The sequence below is a fragment of the Odocoileus virginianus genome, chromosome 29 (genome assembly GCF_023699985.2).
Source record: "Odocoileus virginianus isolate 20LAN1187 ecotype Illinois chromosome 29, Ovbor_1.2, whole genome shotgun sequence".
Taxonomy (NCBI): domain Eukaryota; kingdom Metazoa; phylum Chordata; class Mammalia; order Artiodactyla; family Cervidae; genus Odocoileus; species Odocoileus virginianus.
This window is the reverse complement of record NC_069702.1, coordinates 11,875,849-11,896,678: the sequence shown is the minus strand read 5'-3', so window position 1 is coordinate 11,896,678 and position 20,830 is coordinate 11,875,849. Positions and strand designations below refer to the sequence as shown.

The 20,830-nt window shown below is 45.8% G+C and overlaps 1 protein-coding gene across 1 annotated transcript in view; it reads left to right on the top strand.

Annotated features, from left to right (window-relative positions):
• OTOP1 (otopetrin 1) overlaps positions 1 to 20,186 on the top strand; it is a 47,268-nt gene extending 27,082 nt beyond the window's left edge. Inside the window, exons 3-6 of the mRNA XM_020908695.2 lie at positions 1,024 to 1,082; positions 9,391 to 9,521; positions 13,417 to 14,348; positions 19,636 to 20,186. Coding sequence (XP_020764354.2) covers positions 1,024 to 1,082; positions 9,391 to 9,521; positions 13,417 to 14,348; positions 19,636 to 19,806 — 1,293 coding nt within the window. The 3' untranslated portion in view covers positions 19,807 to 20,186. The remainder of the gene's footprint in view (positions 1 to 1,023; positions 1,083 to 9,390; positions 9,522 to 13,416; positions 14,349 to 19,635) is intronic.
• The last annotated feature ends 644 nt before the right edge of the window (positions 20,187 to 20,830 follow it).

Below are 20,830 nucleotides of genomic sequence, written 5' to 3'. Positions count from 1 at the left end.
GATCCCTGGGTTGGGAAGATCCCCTGGAGGAGGAAATGGCAACCCACTCCAGTATTCTTGCCTGGAAAATTCCATAGAGGAACCTGGTGGGCTACTGTCCATAGGGTGATGAAGAGTCAGACACGACTGAGCAACTGAGCACACAGCACACACATCTTGAAAAGTCAAGTATTACAGTACAGTAGCTGGCATGCAGGGGCTGGCATTGAGCGGACAGGTGAGAAGAGTTACTGACTGGAGGAGGGAGACGGTAGAGCTGAAGGATCATCAGCAATAGGAGACGGAGGGGAAGCTGTGGTTTCATTCACGCTTGACTCCTTGGAAAAGACCCTGATGCTGGGAAAGATTGAAGGCGGGAGGAGAAGGGGATGACAGAGGATGAGATGGTTGGATGGCATCACCGACTCGATGGACATGACTTTGAGCAAGCTCCAGGTGTTGGCAATGGACAGGGAAGCCTGGTGTGCTGCAGTCCATGGGGTTGCAGAGTTGGACACGACTGAGTGACTGACTGAGGTTGATAGAATGCATGCTTGCAGCTCTGAAAGTTCGCAACTTGAGGGTTCGTATATAGGGGACTTACTGCAGAGGAAAATAAAAGACCAACCTGAATCACTTCTGTTCTTCATTTAAAGCACTCAAAATTTGGTTTCTGGCCACAGATGTAGTAACAGTTCAGTCAATATATCTTGAATGAAGCCCTGTAAGGATGGTAGAAACAGGTGAACAGGCATCATGGCAGGCAGGCTGCTGCTCCCCAAGGCCCGCCCCATAGCACACAGGGTACCATTGCCTCCTAAACCTGGAGACCTCCCTCCGATTCTTACGGCAGTGCCTCCGGAGCAGTGTCTCCCATGAGAAATGGCACCATCACTGGAAATGACTTGCCATTTTTGGACAGAGTGGTCACTGACATGCCCAACACTTTCCACATCCTTCCCTTAGGTTTTATAACTTCTCATGATGCAGATGTAGTGATGGCTTTCCCATTGATGTATCTTTATTTTCTTTGTTTCCATTTAGGTGTACTTTCTCTGGGGGCACTCAAAGGATATCATCCAGTCTTTCAAAACACTGGAAAGGTAAACACTGTGGGTAATCGCTTACATGCTGAATTTAATGTTCGTTTAGAACAAACAAAGCTAATCACTGCTGTCTTCAGTCAGTCAGTTCAGTCACTCAGTCATGTCCAACTCTTTGCGACCCCATGAACCGCAGCTCACCAGGCCTCCCTGTCCATCACCAACTCCCGGAGCTTACTCAAACTCGTGTCCATCGAGTAGGTGATGCCATCTAGCCATCTTATCCTGTGTCGTCCCTTTCTCCTCCTGCCCCCAAACCCTCCCAGCATCAGGGTCTTTTCCAATGAGTCAGCTCTTCGCATGAGGTGGCCAAAGTATTGGAGTTTCAGCTTCAGCAGTCCTTCCATTGAACACCCAGGACTGATCTCCTTCTGGATGGACTGGTTGGATCTCCTTGCAGTCCAAGGGACTCTCAAGAGTCTTCTCCAACACCACAGTTTAAAAGCATCAATTCTTCAGCACTCATCTTTCTTCACAGTCCAACTCTCACATCCATACATGACCCCTGGAAAAACCATAACCTTGACTAGATGGACCTTTGTTGGCAAAGTAATGTCTCTGCTTTTTAATATGCTATCTAGGTTGGTCACAACTTTCCTTCCAAGAAGTAAGTGTCTTTTAATTTCATGGCTGCAATCATCATCTGCAGTGAATTTGGAGCCCCCCAAAATAAAGTCTGACACTGTTTCCACTGTCTTCCCATCTATTTCCCATGAAGTGATGGGACCAGATGCCATGATCTTAGTTTTCTGAATGTTGAGCTTTAAGCCAACTTTTTCACTCTCCTGTTTCACTTTCAACAAGAGGCTTTTTAGTTCCTCTTCACTTTCTGCCATAAGGGTGGTATCATCTGCATATCTGAGGTTATTGGTATTTCTCCAGGCAATCTTGATTCCAGCCTGTGATTCATCCAGCCCAGCATTTCTCATGATGTTCTCTGCATATAAGTTAAATAAGCAGGGTGACAATATACGGCCTTGACATACTCCTTTTCCTATTTGGAACCGGTCTGTTGGTCCATGTCCAGTTCTAACTGTTGCTTCCTGACCTGCATATAGGTTTCTCAAGAGGTGGGTCAGGTGGTCTGGTATTCCCATCTCTTTCAGAATTTTCCACAGTTTATTGTGATCCACACAGTCAAAGGCTTTGGCATAGTCAATACTTGGGTTTAAAATATGAGAACCACTCTCTTCTCTATTCTGACAAGCAAAGTCTTCAGTTGTGGCCTGGAGAGGGGACCCTCTGCTTTCGGCCTCTTCTGGGACAGCCCTAAAAGTATGGTGATGTGAGTCGAATTTTGCCTCTGCTGTCTTACAAACTTCCCCTTTGTGAGCCTCTGTTTTCCTCATCTGTAAAATGGGGATAATAGCACAGCCAGCCTCTGGGGACTGAATGCAGTAATTGATGTAGAGCTTGTTCCTGGCACAGAATAAGGACCCTGAGTGTTGGGTCTGTTTATGTCTGCCCATCTCTCTCTTGATATGATTGTGAGGATCAAGGGAGAGAATCTGTAGGCTAATGAAGGGAATTTCCTAAATGTAGGCAAGAAAGCCTCTGTGCACACCTGCAGAGGCATCAAGGGATCACTGTTTGCTTTCTAGAAAGATCCCTCATCATATAAACTGTCCAAAATGCACAGATAAATCTCCCAGTATCGTTTGAAATGAAAACTGCTATTTAAGAAAGTGACTTACATATGACCACTGGTTCGAACTATTTTATTGAAGTAGAGGGCTTCCCTGATAGCTCAGTTGGTAAAGAATCCACCTGCAATGCAGGGGACCCTGGTTTGATTCCTGGGTCGGGAAGATCCGCTGGAGAAGGGATAGGCTACGCACTCTACTATTCTGGCCTGGAGAATCCCATGGACTAGAAATAACTGTCACCAACCTCATTATGCAGAAAGGATCTGCTCATCCAGCAGTGAGGCATCTATTGTGCTCCGACTGTGTGCTGAGCCTGATGCCAGGCACTAGTGGTGATATGCAGAGGTAATGGGTCAAGGTACCCAGGCATCTGAGCATCATTGCAGGAGTGTGTAGACTGTCTGTTCCCCTGTGCAGCCCCGATCAGTGGCCTTGGCAGTGATCTTTAACTCCTGTCTTAATTGCCCCTTGTGTTCAGTTGCTCAGTTGTGTCCGACTTTTTGCAAGCCTGTGTAGCCCACCTACATCTCTTGCGTCTCCTGCAGTGGCAGGTGGATTCTTTTCCACTGAGCCCCCAGGGAAGCCCCCAGACTGCACTTGATCTTAGCCAAAAGTGAATTGTCCCTTAGGGCAGGACAAAGACTTCCCCATCCATCCTCGTGTTTCATCTGGGCTCTGTCAGCTTAACTATGGTAACTATTCTTCTCTGCCTCAAATGGAGGTGGCAGCAGGTTCTAGCAGGTTAGGGGACTTACCTGGGTCTCCAGAGTGCAAATGGCCAGACAGGGATTTTCATCCAGTGTCTCCTGTTTCGTGCACTGGGCAGTGACGGGTGTGTGTGTATCACCTGCTTCTTTTTCCATCAGTGAGGCTGGGTTCAGCTCACAGCTTGAGGAGAATGCTTACTGATTTTGTTCTGGAGCATGAGTTTCACTGTGTCTACTCCATAACATTCTTCTTAAAAAATGTAGTTTTGTTTCCTGGTAAAACTTGTAAGGACACAGTGGAATTTAAAAATCACCATAATGCCACCATTATGGACTGAACGTCTGTGTCTCCCTCAAATTCATGTGTTGGAGCCCTAACCCCCAGTGTGATGGGTATTTGGTGGTGGTGCCTTTGGGAAGTAATTAGGTGGTGAGTTCATGAGGGTACAGCCCTTCTTATGGGATTAGTATCCACATAGAAAAGAGACAGGTGATTTGCACCCCCTTGCCCTGAGTGTACCTGTGAGGACACAGTGACAGGCAGCCCTCTGCAAGCCCAGAAGAGAGGCTTCACTAGAAACCAAGTCTGCTGGCACCTTGATCTTGGACATTGAGCTTCTAGAACTGTGAGAAATAAATGTCTGTTGTTTTGTTGCAGCAGCCAGAGCTTACCCAGACAGCTGCTGCCCAGAGGTAGCTGCTATTCATATTTTGGTCAGTTTCCTTCCAGTCTTTTTTTCAGTGAAGAGGTAGGTAATTTTTTTTCTTTTTACAATTGTGGTCCTGCTCTTCTTGCCTTTTCTTTTCATTTTGTTATTAACATTTCCCCTGACTTTTTCTACTCCATGATCTTTAACTGATTGCATAATATGCCATTGGTATAGTTGGTCAAATGATACAACCCTGTTGTATTTTTCTCGGGCTGCCGTGGTTGAGTACCGCACGCTGGGCAGGGGAGGAGGAGCGTAAACAACAGAAACGTATCTTCTTGCAGTTCTGGAGGCTCCAAATCCAAGGTCAAGGTACCTGCAGGTTGGTTTCTGGTGAGGCTGTCTTGCCGACTTGCAGGCACTGCCTTTTCACTTTGTCTTCACCTGGCTTTTCCCCTGGGCAGGGGGAGAGAGATCGCTGGTGCCTCTTCCTCTTCTTATAAGGGTACCAGTCATGTTGGATCCGGCCCCCACCCTTATGACCTCATTAACCTTAATTACCTCCTTATATGGGCTTCCCAGGTGTCTCAGACAGTAAAGAATCTGCCTGCAATGCCAGAGAGCCAGGTTAAATTCCCGGATCGGGAAGATCTCCTGGAGAAGGGAATCGTTACCCACTCCAGTATTCTTGCCTGGAGAATCCCACGGACAGAGGAGCCTGGTGGGCTACGGTCCATAGGGTGGCAAAGAGTTGGACACGATTGATGTGACTTGCACACACACAGTTGACTTATAGTGTTGTGGTAATTTCTGCTCTATAGCACAATGATTCAGTTATGCTTGATTATACATTCTTTTTCATATTCTTTTCCATTATGGTTTATCACAGGATATTGAATATAGTTTCCTGTGCTATATAGTAGGACCTTGTTGTTTATCCTCTGGTTATTTTCTTGAGTTAAATTCCTGGAAGTAGGATTGTTGAGATAAAGGGTGAGATGCCCTCAGTAAGTGTATATTGGGCCACTTGTCCTACCAGGAACTCCTGACTGAATAAAATGGGGTTTCTCATTCATAAAGCACTTTATCTTACACGTGTTACTTATGAGAGTGTCTCACGATAGCCCTGTCAGTTAGGGACAGTACCTACAATCATGATCCTACTTGGCAGGTGAGGAAACCGAGAAAGGAAGCGAATGTCCAAGGTCAGGCAGCTCACCTGTGCATAGCTGGGCGGGACCTGGATGCTGACTTTAAATCCAACGCTATTTCCGCAGCATCACAGTGGCTCAGTGGCCATCGGGGTTTACTGGGTGAAATCTTTCTTTTTGATTAGTTGACATCGTAGTATATTAGATATACTGGGGTTAACAAAAAAAAAAAATTATTTTCACCTGTTCCTTTTTACTGTTCTTTAAATGTGACTACTGGGAAATTTAAAAGTCTCTTTTTAATTAAAAATTAAATTTAAAGTAAAAATTAAATTTAAAAAAAATTTAAATTTAAATTAAAAATTGCCTCAGTGTCTTACATTCTCTTCTTTGGGATAACGCTGTTCTAGGCCATGTACCCAGATACTTCCCACTGAGATTTTTCACCTAAAGGAATTCCAAAGGACTGGAACCTGGTCCTGCCTTGACCTTGTTTGTTGAGCAATTGGAGATGAATCTCCCTGTCTTGGGCCTCTTTCCTAAACTGGATAGAATGTAGTTTGAACTAGATATTCTCATAGCTTGATTTAGCCTGTTTTTTTTTTTTTTTAAATAAGGCAAAGCGTTAACCATTTTTGAGTTACTCATCAACTTTTGGTTTTAGATTTTTTTAAAAAATTCTTATAAAACCTTTATGTCATGCTGGGTGGCACATGGAACCTTAGTTCCTTGATTAGGCATCAAACTCGTGCCCTCTACAGTGGAAATGTGGAGTCTTAAGCACTGGCCAGCCAGAGAAGTCCCCAGAATTAGAGGTCTCCAGAATAATTGGAAGGTTTGATATTCCAAAATGTGCATGGCAGCAAAGAGCTAGGGCTGAGTTGGAATTGTTCCCTCCAGATGGGAGCTGGCCACTCATTTAGCTATAGTCCCCACCGTAAGATGGAGTGCAGAGGAAAAGAGAGTGACCTGGACAGTCAGGCAAGAAAAGGGAAATTTATTAGAGGGAAACGAGAAGGTGACTGGCCCTTACGGAGAACCAGCGTCCTCCCTTCCTGATGGGGTCTTTCTTATATACCACCAATGAAAAATTCTCTGAAGGAACGGTTAATTTTTAGCCTGTAGCTGAGTCCTGTCACATAGCCAGAGGTCTGGAATCCGGGGGTCTCGTAGCCTTGAGAAGGTAGGCACCAGTGGGGAAAACAGAATGTCATTTGGGCAATTTGGTCTGTCTCAAGGGTCACTGTGATGTTATTGTTTGTTGGTGAGGTCAACATAATCAGCCATTTCAACCGTGAGCCCCTCTGTAGACCCTATTACCCACCACTCCCTAATGTGTCCCAGGCCTGCTTTATTCATTGACACTTCCTGCCACACCCTGGAGGTTTCAGAACTTCCCACCCTTGGACTTACCCGTTTCTTCTGGTCTTTTGAGCCAATACTCCACTATCCATGCTTTTAGTACCTACAGGGACTTTTCTCCTGATCTGCTAATTCTTACAGGTTTGAATGTTTTTCTTTTCTCAAGAGTGAAGTTTAGAGAAATAGCACTTCTGAAAACAGCTGGAAAGATAAACTGAGGTAAAAAAAATGGCTCATGGAAGCTTTCTCTTTATTGTGGTCTGGGGTTACTGGATCCACGTATGAGCAAGGCAGCCTGGCATGAGGAAATGATGTTTGCCGTTAGTTTGTAGGACAGTTTCCAGATCAACCAACCGGAAGTTGTCAGCTCCTGGGGAACTTGCGTGGCAGAAAAATGCCTGCAGCCATGGGTGGGTTCTGTGGAACTGGGATTAGGCAACGTCATTTGGACCAGGAAAGAGGAGAGGAAAGAGGAGCTGTGTGCATTATAAATAAAACAAAAGCCAGCCAGCCAGCCGGAGGCAAACAGCATTGTCTGCATTTGTCAAAGGCTCTATACATACAGTGCCTCCCAGGTGCCCTGGCGAAGACTGACCACAATCTGGAGCAAATGGACAAGCACAAGGGGCGGGCAGATGGGGAAGCACCTGACTCAGACTGCCCACCCACGGCCTTCTCCACTTGCGCCTGGACATTGTGAAGCGGCCAAAGGAAGCAAGAGTTCAAATAAGGAAAGACTTGGCTTTCAAGTGTTTGTGGGAGCCCCAGAGGAGTCATCTGGGTTAAACTCAGAGAAGCAAGGTCAGGGATGAGGATCCAGCTGTACCATTTTTCCTGGAGGCAGATCATGGACAAGCATACTCTTGGTTACGGGGGCTTGCATCCTCTGGGCCTCTGCTCTGCCACTGGGAAGTGATCTGTTAGAAGTTTCAAGGAATGTCCTTCTCAAATCACCTGTATTTGCTGCACCTGCTTCATGCATGGCCCATTGTTAAGCACCCTAGAAGCGACCAATGTGAACACATGTTAAACTGTCAGCCATGCAGAGACTTTGGAGGCTCTGAAACAGACCGTGACTCCGTTGGAACCATGTTACCCTAGATCCCTCCCCCGTCCTCCAGAGTCCAGAGTCATCCTTTTTCTTCTTCCTTAGGAGGCAGTGTGGTCGAAGGCAGGGCTAGAACTCTGCTCAGACTAGAGTAGCCTTGCGCTTACTAACTTTCAAACTCCAAATGTGTCTATTTACTCTATTTGTGAAATAGTAGTGTAGTGTAGTGTTAGTTGCTCAGTCATGTCTGTCTCTTTGCGACCCCATGGACTGTAGCTGGCCAGGCTCCTCTGTCCATGGGATTCTCCAGGCAAGAATACTGGAGTGGGTTGCCATGCCCTCCTCCAGGGGATCTTCCTGACCCAGAGATCAAATCCGGGTCTACCATATTGCAGGCAGATTCTTTACCATGGGAGTCAGTTCAGTTCAGTTCAGTCGCTCAGTCGTGTCCGACTCTTTGCGACCCCATGAATCGCAGCACGCCAGGCCTCCCTGTCCATCACGAACTCCCAGAGTTTACTCAAACTCATGCCTATCAAGTCGGTGATGCCATCCAGCCATCTCATCCTCTGTCATCCCCTTCTCCTCCTGCCCCCAATCCCTCCCAGCATCACGGTCTTTTCCAATGAGTCAACTCTTCGCATGAGGTGGCCAAATAATGTGGCATAATTCCTAAACCTGGGCTTTCCTGGTAGCTCAGCTGGTAAAGAATTCACCTGCAATGCAGGAAACCTTGGTATGATCCCTGCGTTGGGAAGATCCCCTCGAGGAGAGCATAGCGACCCACTCCAGTATTCTTGCCTGGAGAATCCCATGGACAGAGGAGCCTGGTGAGCTGCAGTCCATGGGGTTGCAAAGAGTCAGACACGACTGACAACTAACCACAGCAGCGTTCCTAAACCTATCTGAAACTCCAGCTGCTAAACAGTGTTGTCACAGAATAGGCTTTTTGAATGTTTCTGCCTCCCTCAGTGGCTGAGGGTTTCATCCCGTGTTGGTTGCTTCATGGTTACAAGATAGCTGCCACAATTCCAGCTTTCGTGTCTACATTCAAGGCTGGGAAAAAGGGGGAGAAGGGGACTAAAGAGGCTTTTCTCATTCTGTTGTCTTCCATCAAGAAACCGAAAGCTTTTCAGTAGTGCCCAGTAGACTTCACCTCACATCCTATTGGCCGGAATGGCCATGCCTCATTGCAAGGGAGGCCAGATATCAAGTCTGTGATTTGTTTTGGTGTCTTTGAAGTAAATGGCAAGACAGAGGATTGATAATGACCACTGGGTTGGCAACCCAACAATAAGGATGTACCGAACTCTCCAGATGTCAGTGTAGCCCTTTTATCTTTTCTTAAGTGTCCTCTTCCCTTATGGAAGAAAGGGTTTGAGGTATGGTGGGGTTGGTTGCCTGCTTTTAGTAAATTTCCATCCCTGTATCCCTCTTTCAAGACGCAGGGCTTTTTTTTTTTTTTTTGTCCTGTAGACAATGAATTGAGTCCTGGCAGGTTCAAGATTAAGGCAGAGTGCCAAGACTGGGGTTTTGGAAGGTTCCATGCAACTGCTTCTCCTAGCCAGACAGGGGACCCACCCAGAACTTGAGTTGCCAGATGAAACCACAATCACTGCTGAGAAAGAGGCGTGTGTGTGTGTGTGTGTGTGCACGTGTGTTCATGCACAGAAAGTCTCCACCTCATCTCTTGGGCTCAGAGCTTTCCAGGGCTGCTCAAGCAGTGAGTCCTTGTGTTTTTCAGGTTTGGAGTGATCCACTCAGTGTTCACCAACCTGCTTCTGTGGGCTAACAGCATCCTGAATGAGTCAAAGCACCAACTTAATGAACACAAGGAACGACTCATCACCCTGGGCTTTGGGAACATAACTATAGGTGAGTGGTAAGAGTTGCCTGGCTGCTACCTTGGAACAGCTGGGAAATCTCAGAGATGGAGGGATGGGTTTCAAAGACCTGCAGGGTCCACCCAACTGAACATTGGCCAGACAATCCCCTGTTGTTGAAAATCTTTCAAAACCTCCTAAGTCTTTCATCCTGCCTCCATAAGTAGGGTGTGCTGAGCATAATTAAAGGGTTCTTCAGTGACTCGTCAGACCCAAGGGTCATCATTTTGATCACCGTTTCTCATGGTTCAGTTTGGTATGGAGGTGAATGTCTTTGTTTACAACTGCAGAAGGTTGGTGGTTGTTACCGTTTGTGTTTTTAATTAAACTTCTATGAGCAGTTCTTTCTACTGCAAGTATAGCTTTGAAATATCCATAGACATCTAATGGTATGTTGTGGTTAATTGGTTTTTGCTCATTTGAAGTTTTTATTTAACTCTATTTGGTTTATAATTTTGGCCCATCTTTATTCCCCCTTGTACCTATTTGAGCACCTGTCGTGTGAAGCTTTTCATTTTCTTCCAGAATTCTCTTTTGGAATCTATCTGTTGATTTGATCTCAGAGCACTGGAGTTGAGAAGAATGTGGGGTAGAGGAATGTACGGGAGACTGAGGTCTCAGGTTTGGGTCCTATGTCCATGATGGCATGTTTTGGCTCTGTGACCTTTGGATGCCATTCAGCCACTCTGAGCCTCTCTTTTCTCATTCATAAAGTGAGGGGGCTTGAACCACATACTTTCCATGAGTCCTTCCAGTGTTAATGTACTGCACATATATCCTTTCTGTACAAACCCAGATCAGTCACAAAGAGAACTTTAAACCTGTTTCCTCACCAGTGGGGTGAGAATGACAAAATCAGGGGACACGCTATATTTCTTCACCACCCCCAACCAGCAGCCTACTCTTGGGAAGGTCATGCTCCTTGGGCCTCATTTCCTCACTGGAATCGTAACAGTAACAGCAATGAGAGCAATAACAACATGTTTTGGTAAGCATTCTCTGAGTGGCTGGCACATTAAACTCTTGTCCCCACACTTGGAGGTAGGCAACACTAACCTTGTTATATGGATGAAACGACTGGGCCACAGAGAAGTTAAGTGACTAACCCAAGATCACACAGTGAGCAGATGATTGAGCCAGGATTTGAATCATAGCAGTGTGGCTCCAGAGACCTTGGTGAAGATGGGATTAATTTATAAAAAAGGAAACATTGTCAACTCTAACATTCTATTAATCTGAACCTTTTTCTTCTGAGTTCTTCCTTGTCTTTTGCATCATACAGTCTTAGGTTACAAGTGGTAGGGAAACTCCTTGTGTATTGAAGATCGTAGTGCTCTGCAAAAGTAAGGCAGATTACTCCTGGGTATGTATGTGTCTGTACACACACACACACACACACACACACACACACACACACACTCAGACAAAGCTATAATTCAAAAAGATACATGCAGCCCTATGTTCATGGCAGCACTATTTACAATAGCTAAGACATAGAAGCAACCTAAATGTCCATTGACAGATGAATGGATAAAGAAGATGTGGTACATATATATAATGGAATATTACTCAGCCATAAAAGAATGAAATAATGCCATTTATAGCAACATGGATGGACCTAGGGATTATCATACTAAGTGAAGTAAGTCAGCCAGAGAAAGATGAATATATATAGCTTGTATGTGGAATCTAAAATATGACACAAATGAACTTATCAACTAAACAGGAACAGGTTCACAGACATAGAGAACAGGCTTCTTGTTGCCAATGGGGAGGGGAATAGGGGAGGGAAGGACTGTGAGTTTGGGATTAGTAGATAAAAAAACAAGTGAGGGTAATTAATGCTACCATAAAGGCTTTTTTGCCTGATTTTATATGTAGTATATGCATACCATAAATTAAAGCAATGGCAAAATGTAAAGAAAAAATCCACAATAACACCTACAGCTAATGTAGCAGCTAAATGCTACAGCTAAATGCTGTTAACATCTGGTTAGTTTTTGGTAGTGTGCTGTGTATTTATTTGTAGTTGAGATCATACAGTATATATTCAATCATTTTTTCTACCACCTACAGTAAGAAGTAGATTTTACACTGCAACCGAAATGCCCTTATATCTACATGTGTGTTCCCATGAAATAATAATCATACTATATCAAAGATGCCCAAATTTCTATTGTATTTGATTCCATTCAGTTAATCCTATTTTATTCCATTGCAATGCATTAAAAAATATTGGCTGCTATCCTTTAAACTGAGCTCACAACTGAATTCTGGGTTGTGGTATGCATTTTGAAATACTAGATATACAATTTGTTCTTACTTTTCCCCTCATTGTTATTGTAGCGTAATTATTTTCTTATATCATTAAAACACACAATTGTTATTTTTTTAATCTTTAACAATCTTTAAATTTATTTTTAATTGAAGGACAATTGCTTTGCCGTTTTGCGTTGGTTTCTGCAGCACATCAGCATGAATCAGCCACAGGTGTACATGTGTCCCCCCTCTTGAACCCCTCTCACCTTCCACCCCACCCCACTCCTCTAGGTTGTCACAGACACAATTATAATTTTTAATGGCTGCCTACTATTCCATTTCCTTCTCCAGGTGATCTTCCCAACCCAGGAATCGAACCCTGGTCTCCTGCATTGCAGGTTTGATTCCTGGGTTGGGAAGATCTCCTGAAGAAGGAAATGGCAACCCACTCCAGTACTCTTGCCTGGAGAATCCTCTGGGCAGAGGAGCCTGGCTGGCTACAGTCCATGGGGTCGCAAGAGTCAGACACGACTTGGCTACTAAACCGCCACCACTATTCCATTATAAAGATGTATTATAGCATTCATCTAATTTTATAAATTCATCTAATTAATCCATTATGAAATCCATCTAATGCTTTCTAATTGTGCCACATTGAGTGTTTCTGTTTCTTTCTCAGAAACACACAACAAAATTTTACCTAATGCTTTGATTATATTTTTGACTTGTTCCCTAGAATAGATTGGAATTATAGGCCAAAGAATTTATACCATCTTTAAGGCTTTTTGTTGCCTATTTCATTATTTACTTACAGCATTTCCCCTCCTTGTTATGAAATGGTCCTTTATACAATCAACAAGTTTCTTCCAGAATATGGGACTTGTCTCTTGCCACACTTGCTGGCTTCAGATATTCCCAAGAGGAAAATCTTTACTCATAAGAGGCATTTTCCCTCACAAGGTTGTTTTTAAAAAAGTAATTTTGAAATAATACATGTCAATCATATTCATATAGAAAGTTTAGAAAATACAGTGAAGCAAAATCTAAAGGAAAACTTACACAATAAGTCAATTATATCTCAATAAAACTGCAAGAAAGATACTTTGAGGTGTTTCTTTTACTGAAAGAAAGAAAAGAGAAAAGTAAACCAAATAAAAATCACCTGCTGTTTTTCCACCCAAGGATAACCATTGTTAACATTTTAGTTTGTGGCCTTCCAGACTTCTTCTACATCTGTCTATCTCCCTGTCTCTCTCTGTCACCTTTATATCTATAACTTACAAAAATAGAGTCATGCTCTAGCCTCTTTGGCAAGCTGCTTTTGTTCAACAGTATCTTCTGAACATCTTTGTATGTTGGTAAGTAGGTTTCTACAATACCATTTCCAATGGTTGGACAACATTCTGATGTCTGGAGAAGATCTAATTCATGTAATTAGTACTCTCTCGGGGACATTCACGGCTGTCAAGTTAGACAGGATATTCAACATGACAATAAGCCATGACATAAAGCTTTTCATTCAATGGGCAAACCCAAGCACACATCCAGAGTGACAATATTTCTTTGTGGTTTTCCATGTCATCACATGAATGTGCTAATCGCCCTCCCCTGTGATCTGCCTCCCCTAGTTTTAGATGACCACACGCCTCCGTGTAACTGCACGCCCCCGACCCTCTGCCCGGCCATCTCCCACGGGATGTACTACCTCTATCCTTTCAACATAGAGTATCAGATCCTGGCCTCCACGATGCTCTATGTCCTGTGGAAAAACATCGGGCGCAAAATCGACAGTCACCAGCATCGGAAGATGCAGTTCAGGTTGCACGGGGTCCTGCTGGGCTCGGCCCTGGGCCTGACCGCACTGGCCGCGACCATCGGGGTTGTGGTGGTGTATCTGATCCAGATCGGTCGTTCCAAAACCAAAAGTGAGGCGGCGCTCATCATGTTCTACCTGTATGCCATCATCTTGCTGATGCTTATGGGGGTGGCAGGGCTGGCTGGGATCCGGATTTATAGGCTAGATGAGCAGTCACTAGACGAGTCCAAAAACCCAGCCCGCAAACTGGACGCGGACCTGCTGGTGGGTACCGCCTCTGGCTCCTGGTTCATCTCCTGGGGTTCCATCCTGGCCATCCTTTGCTCTGAGTCCCGGCCGCCATACACCTGGTACAACCTGCCCTACTCCATCCTGGTGGTTGTCGAGAAATACATCCAGAACCTCTTCATCATTGAGTCCATTCACCGAGAGCCAGGGAAGCTCTCTGAAGACATCAGAACCCTGCGGGTGGTCACAGTCTACAGTGGCAATGCCACGCGTCTCCCTTCTTCCTGCCTCAAGAACGGACCTACGGCCGCGGACGTAGCTCCCCAGGCCAGTGAGATGCCGCCTGTGGCCAATGGAAATACACATCTGAGAGAAGTCGGTGGTGGCAAAGAGAAAGAGGATAAGAGCTGGGAAGGGGCCCCAGGCCCAGCCTGCCACCCCTGTTTCCTGCAGGGCAATGCCCAGAGAAGAGTCTTGAGGAATATTGCAGCTTTTTTGTTCCTCTGCAATATTTCGGTAATCTGTATCATTGTTTCTTTATTTTTTAAAAAATCGATCAATCTATTTTCCCTGCTGTTTTTGAATGAGGAGTGAAGGCAGCTTATAATCGAAATAATTTAAGTGTAAGGTTAAAATATTAGGCTGGAACATAGGCTTACATTCTGTCTATATAACTCCATGTACTGAGGGTCTCTGTGCCAAGGGATGGGGTGGGAACTAAGAATTAAAGGTGAGAAAACTCAATCTCTTTCCTCAAAAAGGTCATAGTGTTTGTGGGAGAAGGAGACAAGGGAAAAATATAATGTAGTGAAGATGGCAAATGCTGGGACAGGTCTATGTGCATGGTGGAATGGGAGTGTGGATTCAGGCAGGGACTTGAATGAGCAACGGACGCTTAAGGTCAGACACAGTCTCAACTAGGAGTGCTTTTGGCTGTTAAGTAGTAGAAAGCTTGATAAGCAGTATTTTCTGTCTTAAAGACAATAATTCTGGAAGTTGGCTGCTCGGGGTTGGCCTGGCAGCTGAACCCTATCATCAAGGGTCCAGGCACTGTTCACCTTTCTGCTTGACCGTGGCTGGTGTGGTGCTTGTTGCCACATGGTCATAGGATGGCTGCAGCAGCACCAGGCATTGTGCCTGCATTCAAGACAGGAAGACAGAGGGAGGACTGGTGCCAGGCAATGTCTGTGATTGATGGGAGCACCCCTAACTGCCAGGGAGGATGGAGAAGTGGATGCTTTGCTTTCTAGCCCCTGTGATGGAAGGTGAAAAGGTAGATGAAGATGTACAGACAGCCACTCAGTACTGCCTGTCTCAGCCTCTATGAATGGTTGGAAGTCTGCCAACTGTGGTCAAGGCAAGGAAAAGCCTTGGGGGCAGATGGCACATGATGTGCAAGGCACAGAGGCGTAGGACACCATGGCCTATTTGGGGAGCACTAGCTGATTAGCATGAATTCCATCCATGTGAAGCAGAGCAGGAAACAGGATGGAGTGTGTGGTTAGATGGATCTGGCTTAAGCAGAGCTTCATAAGCCTGCCTGAGTTCGGTCTTCATGCTGAGGGTGGTAGAGGACCTTCTCAGACCTTTATGTTTTGGATTGATGTCCTTGTACCAGTGTGCAGGAAGGATGGAGAGAGATAAGGTCAAAGATCAGGGAAGCTGGAACAGAAGCCCCCACAGCTACCCAGAGAGAAAATGATGGGAACTTGAACCAGGGCAGTGCCAGTGGGGATGGGGAGGATTGTATAGGATTTATCTCACTTGGTGTGAGGTGAACCATGTCCAGGTTCATCTGACTTGAGTTCCTGGGTAGACGGTGATGCTATTTATGGAAGTTGAGGGTCTCTGGTCAGGGAGGAGGCTAGGGAGGGGGCTTAAGGAGAGGGTGAGCTTAGTACTGAACAAATTCAATGGTAAAATCTCTCTAGATATTACCAACAGGCAGATTTTTTTTTTTTGTTTGGTTTTCTATTGCTGTGTAATTAGTGACCCCAAATGCATGACAAAAGCAACAACCATTTCATTATATCTGATGACTCTGTGGTTAGGAATGTTGGCAGGGTTTGGCGGGACATTTCTGTTCCTCACTGTGTCAACTGAAGCTGGTGGTAGGGTTGGGAAATCCACGATCTGGTGCCTTGGGTGGGGGAGGCCGAAAGGCTAGATTCAGCTGGGACTCTGGTTGCAGCGCCTACGTGGGGGTTCTCCAGCACGGTGGTCTTGGGGGAGGTGAACTTCTTAGCCCCAGAGACAAGCTTCCAGGGGACTGCAAGTGCCAGTCTTTTTTTTTTTTTTTTGTAAATTAATTAATTTATTTTAATTCGAGGCTAATTACTTTACAATATTGTAGTGGTTTTGCCATACATTGACATGAATCAGCCATGGGTATACACGTGTCCCCCGTCCTGAACCCCCCTCTCACCTCCCTCCCCATCCCATCCCTCAGGGTCATCCCAGTGCACCAGCCCCGAGCACCCTGTCTAATGCATGGAACCTGGACTGGCGATCAGTCTTTTAAGGCCTGGTGTGGACACTGAACAGCACCATTTCTACCGGATTTTATGAGTCCAGCAGTGACAGCATCCATCCAGACTCAAGGGAAGGGGGCAGAGGTCTGCCTCCCAAGGGGATGAGTAGCAAGATTTGCAGCCAACTTCACAGCAGATGGAAAGGTCTGGATTTCAGGAAAGAGGCTTATAATCTCTTCTTCTTATTTTCCCTCCTACCCTCCTTCCCTTTCTTCCCTTCCTGAAAATAGAGCTGTGGTTGCCTACTGAGGGCCAACACTACTGTGAGTCACAAGGGTACCATGTGCCCCAGAGTGTTGGTCTTTCTCCTATGGGGCTTACAAACCAGATGGCAGGACTAGCAACAACAGTCAAGTAGGAAAAACACCCATAGTGACGCGTACCCTGCAGAGAACTACGAAGGGAGGGTGTGTGCAGTGGTGCTTGGATGCCCGAGGTTGATCAGAAGGCTAGGCTGGTGGGAAAGGCTCTCTCAGGCTGTGGGATTAGGGCCCCGGGCTGAACAGCAGAAGGACCCATGGGTGCTCCAGGTAGAGAAGGCAGCCATGCAAAATCCTGAGTGGGAGGAGCTTGCCTCCTTCCAGAAGAGGAGGAAGTGCATATGATCACGTGGGTGGATGGGGGGGCAATCTGGGCAGCAGGATTGGGGGCTGGTAAGGAATCATCTAACAGAGGGCTCTGCCATTCTGTGTAGGGGTGGATTATTATTATTTTTTTTTTTTGGGGTGGATTATTTTTTAAAAATATGCTGTGAAGCCTTTGGGAGTTTAACCAGGAAAGGGACACCATCTCACATAAATAATTAATCTGGTGCTGAGTGGTGAATAGACTGTGGGCTGACAGCATAAATGGGGCGGGGGGCCCACTGACGGTCCAGCTGAGAGATGGGGGTGGTGGCCTGGCGGGTGGAGTAGGGAGAGATGGGTGGATTGAGGATGCTGTTTTGGAGGCAGAGTCGTCAAGACTGACTGATGGATCAGATGGTAGGTGGGTGTTTTTGAGAGCAAGTCAGAAGGCCAGGATGATATTGGAGTTTTGTTGAGCTCCTGGGAAGAAGGTGTTGCCAAGGAGATGGGGAAAAATGGGAATGTAATGTCGAGTTCGAGGTATGTTGTAGACAGCTGAGTAGCCTGTGAGATATATGAGCCTGGACTTCTGAGGGTGGACCAGGCTGGTGATTTGGATTGCGAAGTTGTGGGCCCACAGCTGGTGTTTACAACCCGGGCTGGGTGAGATCACTGGGGTCACGGGGGTAGGGAAGAGAGGACCCCAGAATGAATGAGCCCTGGGACCAGCCAACATTGAGAGATAGCAGAGGAGGAGGGGCCAGCCAAGGAGGCGAGAAGAGTCAGCTGGCAGGGGATGAATACCTCTAAGGACCCAGAACCCAGAACCCAGGGCTAGAGTTATAAGCCTGAGAGGTTTCTTTGTGGAGCTGTGAATGAAAGCCACTTGTATCAGTTACCCACTGCTGTGTAAGAAATGACCCCCAACTCAGCAGCTTAACACAGCGACATTTATCATTGCACAGCTCTTCTGGGTCAGGAAGCTGAGTGTGGCTTAGCTGGGTGACTGCTCAGGGTCCCTCGCAGGCGGTAGTCAAACTGTCCACTGGGGCTACAGTCATTTCCTGGCTTGGTTTTTTGGGGGAAAGGGGTCTGTTTCTAAACTCATGTATGCGACTTTGAGTTTATGTGATGCATATATGTGGTTCGCATCAGTTCCTGGTGAGTTGTTGGGCTGAGGGTTTGAATTCCTTGCTGGCTGCGAGCCTGAGACTCACCTGCCCACAGTTCCTGGCTATGTGGCCTCTCCATAGGGTGGCTCACATGGGATCTGGCTTTCTCTTGTGGCTCACACAGCAGCTGGTTTCTTCTTGTGGTTCGAGTGGCAGCTGGCTTCCATTCTTGTGGGAGGGGGTGAGCAAGATGGACTCCAGAGTCCTTTTGTAACCTAACCTCAGAAGTGACATCCCATGACTTGTGTCATATTCTTTTGGATCAGTCCAACCCAAAGCTTTGGAGGGGGCTCCACGGAACGTGAATCCCAGGAGGTGGGACCCTTGGGGGGGTCACCTGAGAGGTTGCCTGCCCCAGTGTGGGGATGGAGGAAGTTGCAGAAATGTTAGTGTGAGAGAGAGAAGCAGGTCTAGGAGCCTGAGAATTTAAGCAGAGAAGCTGGAACAGGAAGGCTGAGAAGGGGAACCAAGGTATAGGTTCCATAAGCAACAAATACGATAGGTAATTGCTTCATGTTTTGCAGATTTAGGTGACATCTTATTCTCATCTGTGCCCCCTGAGACAGATGTTAGTATTCCCATCTTACAGACGAGGAAACCAAGGCTTGGAGAGGTTAAATCATAGCCTGTAAGTGGCAGGAACCCACGGCTGGCTCCAAGGCAGTGCTTCTGCCCCTTGTCAGGGGGATGTGGGCAGAGCCTGGGCTGTCTTTCTAGGCCAAGGACAAGCCGGAAAAAAAGACCATCAGCCCAGACACACGGGCCCAGGATCTGCAAGCACCAATGGTGCTATGTACAGAAAATGGGTGTGGGAAACAGCAAGCACCACTGTAGGAAAACACAGTGGGGCTGTGGGAAGACAGAGGATGTTCCTGCCTGACCGGTTAGATCAAGGAGGGCTTCCTGCAAGGGGAGGTGTCTCCAGACTTGGAAGAAGGTAGGACTTAGCAGAAGAAGGAAGACAGGGAGTCCCTGACAGAGGAAGAGGCGGGAGCAAAGCCCTGAAGACTGGGGAAAGAAAGGCATTTGGAGACTGCACAGTCCGGTGGGGCAGAGTGAAATGGGTGATAAGGGATGTGAAGACGTGGACAGGTGTCTAATTATTGAGATTTAGACTTTCTCCTGAAGGCATATGGAGCCCTGGTGAGTGACCCGCAGAGGAGTGACGAGGTCAGATGTGTGCTTTATAAAGATCATTCCTGCAGCCACATTGCAGGGGTCAGGGAGATGGATGGAAGGTGTCCCCTGGAGTGGGGGGTCTTGGGAGGCTTTGCAGCAGTCCAGGTGGGGAGACCAAGGACCAGGGACTAGACCAAGGTGAAGGCTGAGGATGGAGGGAAGCAGGTGAGTTTGAAGAACATTCATGCCGGACTGGGGCTCAGTGCTCTGGCCGGCTGCATGGAGTTGGGAGACAACGGGTGGGGGCTGCTTGGCCCTGGCTCGGGTGTGACTCAGTTTCCCTGGGTCCAGGTCAGCACCAGGGTTTGTGTGGGACCCCCGGCAGCCGCTGGGACCGTCTCCTCCTCTCTTGCAGCTCTGGATCCCGCCTGCCTTCGGCTGCCGCCCTGAGTACGACAACGGATTAGAGGAAATTGTCTTTGGCTTTGAACCCTGGATCATTGTGGTCAACCTGGCCATGCCCTTTTCTATTTTCTACCGAATGCACGCAGCTGCCTCCCTCTTCGAGGTCTATTGTAAGATATAATCTGTGTCCACATCAGAGATGGAGGGGAGCGCTAACAAGAGAGTTCAGCGGAGCCACCTGGGAATGGCGAGGCTGGGCAAATATTGCCTTAAAGATGCGAGAAGGGCCCCCCTTTGTCTGTGATAATTGCTTTTCCCATGAGCTGGAATTGCCCGTCACCCTGGATGAGTGTAAACAAGTTAGATCAAAATCGATGAGGTGGCTGAAATCTGCCCTTGGGTAGTTAGTTCTAATCAAACCCAAATTTGATCTTCAAAATGACATCCTTTGTTTCCAAAGAATGTGATTGCAGGTTGAAAAAGAAATATCCAGTTTGTTTGTCATTAAAATCATTTTCTGTTATTATGTTACAATATACAATCTTTTTCTGACCATCTGCATGGTCTAATCACCCTTAAATTTTACCCTTCTCAGAACTGTGAATGTAGCTACAAATACATTTATTTTATATTGTACTTTTGAAGATGTTTAAATTTAAAATATTTTATGTTTAATTTTTTGAACAAAGTTATTTTATCATCTGGATGGAAAACTGTGTATAGATCAATATAAAGACATTTCTCACCTGAAGTTTTGGCACATTTTCATTTGTAATCATTCTGAAGTTGTTTAAAAAATATATCTTTACATTTCTCACCTGAAGTTTTGGCACATTTTCATTTGTAATCATTCTGAAGTTGTTTAAAAAATACATCTTTACTGTCTTCCTCTCACCATAAAGATATATATGCCTATTTTAGAAAATTTGGATATTTCAGAAGAATAGAGAGAGAAAAATCACCTAGGATGTTTAATTAATAATAATTTTTTAAATTGACAATCATTTTTAATGTTTAATAGACATTTTCCCCAGTTTTATTGAGAGGTAATTGACATACACTACTGTATTAAGGTATACAGTAATGATTTGACTTACATACATTATAAAATGACTATCACAATAAGTTTAGTGAACACCTGCCATTTCGTATAGATAAAAGTTAAAGATAAGGATCTTGACATTTTTCTAACAACTTGATTGATA